At 41.5% G+C, this 7,856-nt stretch overlaps 2 protein-coding genes across 2 annotated transcripts in view; one reads left to right on the forward strand and one right to left on the reverse strand.

Moving 5' to 3' along the window:
- The window catches only part of nubpl (nucleotide binding protein-like), a gene marked incomplete at its 3' end in the record, with an annotated part of 7,945 nt that extends 3,888 nt beyond the window's left edge, over positions 1-4,057 (reverse strand). The window contains 3 exon segments of the mRNA XM_071514478.1: positions 672-713; positions 2,179-2,349; positions 3,929-4,057. Of these exon segments, the coding sequence (XP_071370579.1) occupies positions 672-713; positions 2,179-2,349; positions 3,929-4,057 (342 nt within the window).
- A 537-nt stretch (positions 4,058-4,594) lies between these two features.
- dtd2 (D-aminoacyl-tRNA deacylase 2) lies at positions 4,595-7,570 on the forward strand. The gene is made up of 3 exons (XM_071514479.1): positions 4,595-4,860; positions 6,244-6,313; positions 7,151-7,570. The coding sequence occupies exons 1-3, from the start codon at positions 4,750-4,752 to the stop codon at positions 7,498-7,500; spliced, it is 531 nt and encodes a 176-aa protein (XP_071370580.1). The 5' UTR covers positions 4,595-4,749; the 3' UTR covers positions 7,501-7,570.
- Positions 7,571-7,856: the final 286 nt, after the last annotated feature.

Raw genomic sequence — 7,856 nt, forward strand, 5'->3', positions numbered from 1 at the left:
GGAGGGAGAGAGAGAGACAGAGGGAGAGAGACGAGAGAGAGAGAGAGAGAGAGAGAGAGAGAGGAGACAGGCAGAGGAGAGAGAGACAGAGGGAGAGAGAGAGAGAGACAGGCAGAGAGAGAGACAGGCAGAGAGAGAGACAGAGAGAGAGAGAGACAGGCAGAGAGAGACAGAGGGAGAGAGAGAGAGAGAGAGAGACAGAGGGAGAGAGAGAGAGACAGGCAGAGACAGACAGAGAGAGAGAGAGAGACAGAGGGAGGAGAGAGAGAGAGACAGAGGGGGAGAGAGAGAGAGAGACAGAGGGAGAGAGAGAGAGACAGAGGGAGGAGAGAGACAGAGGGAGGGAGAGAGAGAGAGACAGGCAGAGGGGGGGAGAGACAGAGGGAGAGAGAGTGACAGAGAGAGAGAGAGAGAGAGAGAGAGAGACAGAGGGAGAGAGAGAGAGACAGGCAGAGAGACAGACAGAGAGAGAGAGAGAGAGAGACAGAGGGAGAGCTTATCCTTTAACATTGCTGCCAATGGTGGAACTGATCTATGACCTGCTAAGATGAAGAGGAAGTGTGTCAGCCATGTTGGTGAAAAAGGTGTATGCAAGTTGCCGTAAACTGAGCCAAACTGACTGAAAGAAAGGAAATGACATGAGCAAGATGAGAGGAGAGACTCTGCTGAACCTTACCCGGATCATTGGCTGTCAGTCCAAGAGCCAAATTCCACTGCAGAGAGAGAGAGATAAGCACAGAGAGAGAGAGAGAGAAGGACAGAGAGAGAGAGAGAGAGATCAAACACCTCGAACTGGAACTTAAAACAGACACCAAATTTAGTCTTTTTCATCCTGAATCCCACATATTGGCACCGGTTCATGAGATTAATCCAACCGTGATTTTCCTATTCACTGAATGACTGACAGGCTTTCCCTCTGTCTCCTTCTCTTTCCTCCAGACAGGCTGAGCGTCAGTTCCGCTCTCCAGCCAAAACTGAGATTAGTCCAGAGTTTATTTCGGGAATTCTTCAACACACACGGCATTCACCACAGAACACAGATTTAAAGTGATCCAGCAGATTTCCCTCCAGATCCAACCGGGTGGAGAAACAATGGAGGACGCAGAGTAGAGGCTGATAGAGGCTGACAGGCTGACCGCTGATGGTCTGGTTTGTTTACGATAATTATACTAATTAGGGCTGCAACTAACGATTATTTTCACTGTTGATTAATCCGTCATTTATTTTCTCAATTAATCGATTAGTTGTTTGGTCTATAAAATGTCAGAAAATGGTGAAAAATGTGGATCAGTGTTTCCCAAAGCCCAAGATGACGTCCTCAAATGTCTTGTTTTGTCCACAACCCAAAGATATTCAGTTTACTGTCATAGAGGAGTAAAGAAACCAGAAAATATTCACATTTAAGAAGCTGGAATCAGAGGATTTTGACTTATTTTTATTAAAGAAATTACTCAAACCGATTAATCGATTATCAAAATAGTTGGCGATTAATTTAATAGTTGACAACTAATCGATTAATCGTTGCAGCTCTAATACTAATGTCTCAAAATTAAAGAGCTTTTGAACTTTGGTAGTATATTTGGTTGTTGTCTCTTCCTCCATGATAAAACCCCCAAATCAGTGATTCTGTGATCTGTTGCTCCGGTAGAGGAGACTGGAGAATTGTGTTTTTTTCTCTCTCCATTCACTGCCATTATATATCAGTGAAAAAGTAGGAGACAGGACTCCAGCAAAAAAAAAAGATTCTGCCAATATAAAAAACAAGTCTCTCACTTTTTCTCACCTATTTACAATTATTGGTGAACTGATTATTTTCTTTGTTCCATCATAAGTTTCCTCTGACCGGATTTCGGTGTTCCATTTTTTCAGACTGAAAGGTTTAATAACATAAAGAAAGAGATTCACTTCAAAACAGTTCAGCAGAAGGACTAGTTTTTTAATATATTGTCAGAATCTGCTTTGTCGGCGTTCCTTTATGTGCTAGAAGTGATTTTCAGACTGTTCCTCCAGACAATGGCAGTGAATGGAGAGAGAAAAAAAACCCACAATTCTCCTCAAGTCTCCTCTACCGGAGCAACAGATCACAGAATCACTGATTTGGGGGGTTTTATCATGGAGGAAGAGACACGACCCAAGACTCTACCTGAGCTACACAGAGCTATATCACAGAGTAAAGACCCTCTGGGCAGCAGGTGGGAGTTTACCTGCGGTGGTGGATTTGCCGACTCCTCCTTTCCCCGAGGCCACGACGATGACCTGTTTGACCCCGGAGATGGGCTTCTGTTTGGGCAAACCTTTGGCCATCTGCTGCCTCTGTCTCTCCTGCAACGCCTTGCTGTCCACCGACCGCTGACACCACAACAACAACAACAACAACAACAACAACAAAATATGTTCATCGACAGAGAGAGGGGGTAATAATTTGAGAGGAAAGTTTAATTTAAAAAAAACTCTGTGTTTGCACCACTATGAAGAGTATGTGTATTTCAATCTGTGGGGTGAACTTGTGGAATGGTTTGGATGTGGAGATTTAAAACAAAGTACAAACATAAATCAGATCAAGAAGATATACAAACAAAATATATTTAAGAGGTATATGGATGAGGAAGGGTTGTGTTAAAGGGTTAGTTTTATTTTATTGTTATCGGGTGGATATTTGGGTTGTACATAGAATTGGGACAGTTGTTTATAAATTGTATATATGAGTTTATGGATGAGTAGTTGAGAAAGGGGTAGGGAAAAATAAGTGTATACTTCTTCCTACTTCTTTTCGAACATGTAATATTTAATTTGTGTTGTTTATTGAGATTGTTGTGTAGGTTTATTGTTTGTTAGATTATGTTTATTAGTTCATTAGTTTATGAGAATAGGTTTATTGTTTATTTCATCTTGTTATTCTTGTTTTGTTTTGATCTGTTCTTTTATTTTTTTTCATGTTCTAATAAAATTTATCAATCAATCAATCAATCAATCAAACAGGAAGTAAACAACAACAACCTGCAGGTTAGAGAACTGGACTGGAAGAGACTGGGATGTTGCTGTTCCAATTAGGGCTAGGCGATAATTTCAATATTATCATTTATTGTCTTTCAATGGAATCATATGGTGATTTGGGATATCGTGACGCACAATTCTGCTGTCTAAACCAATGATAACAAGCAAATTCTATTTAAAATGTTTCGTCTGACGTCACACCTAACATCACCATTCGGTTGAATGGGATGAACATTACATCACATTATTATCTGGGTGATGTAAGCTGCTTTTATAACCGGTTTGGCTGTTTTTCCTCCATCATCTTCTACAGATATCAGTTTAAAAAAAGCCAAATTTACAAAGCAAAATAAAGAAACAAAGCTGGCGAAATCAGCCTGTTTATAAGTGAAAGTTGTAAAACTATTAGTCAGACTTTTTTGGTTTCTAACTCTCTAATTCTCTGTGTAGAAGTGTGTATGAACGTCTGTTTTTTTAAGGAACTTACGAAATAACCGATACTTAAGTTAACATTACAAGCTGCTCCACAGTGACAGCTGTCTGGTATTCTGTGCTTCAGGTGAACAGCACTGTACTAACATGCCAGTGTCAAGTCCGCAAGAATAACATACAGGACTACCGGTCATTACTTTCAAAATAAAACCCTGACCGCATTACAACGGTTTTTGAGGATGAGAAAGAACATATTGAACGAGTGACGATGAATCTGCAGTTAGCAGGAATATAATATATTATTTCTTTCCCAAAAACTGTTATGAACATCGCAATACTTTTAAATCTTGCTCCACTTTTTTTGAAGGCAAAATCACCTTACTTCCGGTCTCATTCTGTCTTTCTCTAGCTAGCTTGACACATTGTACCAAAATAAAGCTGTTAGCCAGATTAATTGATGCTAAAATACGACTTTATTCAGAGAAAGAGAGTCTAATCTTACCTGACAGCGTATGAAATATGCGCAGCTCACGGGACCATGTTGTATTTCTGTTCCTGTTCGTAAAACAGAAGGTTTATAGATGGATTTTCTTAATAAATGTGACAGTTTGCTGTAGGTGCAGAGAGCCATGTTTCAGCAATGTAACAACAAGCTAGCTAGCTTGGTGCGGATCAACATTGCGCAAAGTTATGCAGCTCCACTCTGTGCTGTGCTGTGTGTGTGTGTGTGTGTGTGTGTGTGTGTGTGTGTGTGTGTGTGTGTGTGTGTGTGTGTGTGTGTGTGTGTGCGTGCGTGCGTGCGTGCGTGTATTTTTCTAGTTTTCATTTTTCTCACATAGTAATAAAATATTGTTTTTTATGTACGATAGCAGGCTTCAAGCCACATAACATGTAAGAAAGGAGGGGGACAGGGAAATTGTAATATTAAGATATATTATGTAATTATGTTTTTATATGTAAAATTTTCATTCACAAATCTACCTTCATGAATGGCAAACCTCTTTTTCATTTTATTATTGATTTGAAAAATTGCGAATTATTTTGTGTATTCATCTAATAATAAATAAATTCTCAGAAAGAATAAAAAAGTGCAAAAATAAAACGCAGCTTTGATTCTCATTCGGCGACTTTGTCTGACGTAATACGGAAGTAAGTTGGATGAGCTTTCCATTTTTCAACTGTACTTGCCCACTTCTCTCTCTTTTTTGCAGTGTTTTTGGGTCCGACTCATTATTTCAACGCGTTCACATTCTGTCTGTTGGACGTGTTTCTTCTTTGCTGCCGTTTATTAAAGTCGACACAACTTAAAAACCAGTGAGAGAAATGACGGAGAAGGCAGCAGGAAGCGCAGCGCGCGCGGTGCTGCAGCAGTGTCTGCACGCGAGACTGCAGGTGAAGCCTGCTGATGAGCAGTCAGAGGCTCAGTGGGTCCAGGTAACACTCAGTATTATACAGATATACACCAGAAAATAAGATTCATATCCTGTTACACTGCGGCCCACCTCATATGATACAGGAAAGCAGCAAAACACTGTGGTTGCACATTGTAATATGCATTTGTTTATGTATTGACACATGAACAGTGTCTTTCCATAATGACTTTCTCAGCATTTTAAAAGTGTGACGCTAATCGGGATGCGCCGATATATCGGTATCGGGCGATTATCATCTTTAAAAAAAAAAAAAAATAGTTTTATAGGTTGGCCCTCCTATGACTATAGGGCTGTATGGGTCTCTTCTTTTTATTTGGTTATGCTTTGTGTGTATGTATGTTTCTTGTGTGTGTATTGTATATGTGTGTGTTTATGTTATTTTAAGACAGTTTACAATTTCCCATTTGGCAGACGCTAGGGCTGCAACGATTAATCGATTAGTTGTCAACTATTAAATTAATCGCCAACTATTTTGATAATCGATTAATTGGTTTGAATAATTTTTTAAGAAAAAAAAGACAAAATTCTCTGATTCCAGCTTCTTAAATGTGAATATTTTCTGGTTTCTTTCCTCCTCTATGACAGTAAACTGAATATCTTTGGGTTGTGGACAAAACAAGACATTTGAGGACGTCATCTTGGGCTTTGGGAAACACTGATCCACATTTTTCACCATTTTCTGACATTTTATAGACCAAACAACTAATCGATTAATCGAGAAAATAATCGACAGATTAATCGACAATGAAAATAATCGTTAGTTGCAGCCCTATATTGTATATGTGTGTGTTTATGTTATTTTAAGACGGCTTTTAAGGGTTTGTTCTTCTCTTAAAGTGTTGTGAAGCGCTTTGTAAACTGTGTGTTTTAAAAAGTTGCTATATAAATAAAGCGCTATTTACTTAGCAATATCAATATCCGTATAGGTCTGATATTGTTTGTACTGCCGATATTTAGCGATTGTGTAATTGTCATTTTTGTGACCAGTGGATCACTTAATGCAACTGTCAAATTAGAAACAGAATCAAACTAACATGGTCTTTTGCATAAAAAAAACAAAACAACAACACTGTTAAGATATGTATGTGTGAAAAGCTTAACTGCATTTGTTCTTACAAAAATGCATATCGGTATCGGCTGATATGGGCGGGAAAACATCGGATATCGGTCTCAAAAAACGAAACGGTGCATCAGATCCCACTAATGTGATAAAATGATCGCTGGCATGAAAATAAAACTCATTATGGAATATTATTTTAGTTCTTATGTATCTCAAGACCTTTGCTAAGACAATAGTTTATATTAGATTTTTAGGTCGTAGTTTTACTGCACTGGAATGAAAGCCTCCATGTTGTTTTTATTGATCCTGTCTTCTGTCCCTCAGATCGACAGAGGGATGGTGATCTACATCTGCTTCTTCAAAGGAGCCACAGAGGACATCCTGCCCAAGATGGGTCCGTGACCTTTGACCTTTCCTCTCTCTGTCTCCCCTCTGTCTGTCTGTCTGTCCTCTGCTCTATTAGGCAGCAGGTCAAAATAGTTAATAGTTAATCCTGCCGTCTTTACTCACATTTCTAAGCGTTTCATTTTGAAAATGTTCGTTAACGTTTCAGAAAAACATTCCTCACTCACCCCCTTATTTATTTCAGATGCTGTTTGGATTTTTATTTGTGTTGTTTAAAACTCTCCTTACAGTTTATATTAGCTAAACTAGCATTTCAGAATTTTGTTGTTTTTTTTTTTGTTCAAAGTCTTTTTATTTATTTATTTTTTCCAAGTCCTATACAAATGACAGTACAATTTTACAATGTATTCACCCTCCCCTCCCTCAGTCATTCTCCAACAGAGCCCCACCCCTACTGCATCATTGTTTCATCTTTAGTCAATAGTAGTTAAGCAAAACCAGACTAGCAATACAATTTACAATATGTACTAGATGTACACTGAGATAATATATCACAACATATATAAATCGGAACTCAGGCGCTTTATCTGTATAGCACATTTCATACACTGAGGCAATTCAGTAAGGTAAAACCTCCTCTCCTCTCTCCTCTTCCTCTTCCTCTCCTCCTCCTCCTCTCTTCTCCTCTCTTCCTTCTCCTCTCCCCTCCCCTCTCCCCTCTCCCCTCTCCACTCCTCTCCTCTCCTCTCCTCTCCTCTCCTGTCCTCTCTCCTCCTCCTCTCTCCTCTCCTCTCCTCTCTCCTTTCCTCTCCTCCCCTCTCCCCTCCTTCCTCTCCTCCTCCTCCTCTCTTCTCCTCCTCTCCTCTCCTCCTCCTCTCCTCTGCAGTGTCGTCCCTGTTGAACCTGAGGCTGTGTGAGTCAGACTCTGGCAGGTTGGTGTCGGTGTCTGAGCTGCCCGGCAGCCTGCTGGTGGTGCCTCAGGCCACGCTGGGCGGCCGGGCCAAAGGCCGGGCCATGCAGTACCACGGCAACGTGGGCAAGGAGGAGGGGCTGCGGCTGTACGGGGGCTTCGTGGAGCTGTGCGAGAAGGAGCTGCTGGCCGCCGCCGCTGTCGCCGGGGGCGACGCCGAGGCCGGGGGCGGAGCCGGCGTGGCGGTGCGGTGCGGGACGTACGGGAACAGACAGGTGCTGCAGCTGGACACCAACGGACCGTACACACACCTGATGGAGTTCTGAACCCAGCTGGGAAAAAGATACAGAACACACTTAGGCTTCTGAAGCTGGGACACAAACGCTCTGTAGCAACTTCTGGATCCATCATGGAGGGACACTGGAGAATTGTCTGTTTGTTAATAAAGTCCCCCTCCTCTCCTCTCTCCTCTCCTCTCCTCTCTCCTCCTCTCCTCTCCTCCTCTCTCCTCCTCCTCTTCTCCTCTCTTCTTCTCTCCTCCTCTCCTCTCTCCTCCTCTCTCTCTTCTGCTCTTCTCATCTCCTCTCCTCTCTCCTCCTCCACTCCTCTCTCCTCCTCTCCTCTCCTCTCCGCTCTCCTCCTCTCCTCTCTCCTCTCCTCTCCTCTCTTCTTCTCCTCCTTT

This window comes from Centroberyx affinis, unplaced genomic scaffold (assembly GCF_046629955.1).
Source record: "Centroberyx affinis isolate AG114_WGS23_722 - 3 ecotype Tasmania unplaced genomic scaffold, CSIRO-AGI_Caff_v1 ptg008933l_1, whole genome shotgun sequence".
NCBI classification, from domain to species: domain Eukaryota; kingdom Metazoa; phylum Chordata; class Actinopteri; order Beryciformes; family Berycidae; genus Centroberyx; species Centroberyx affinis.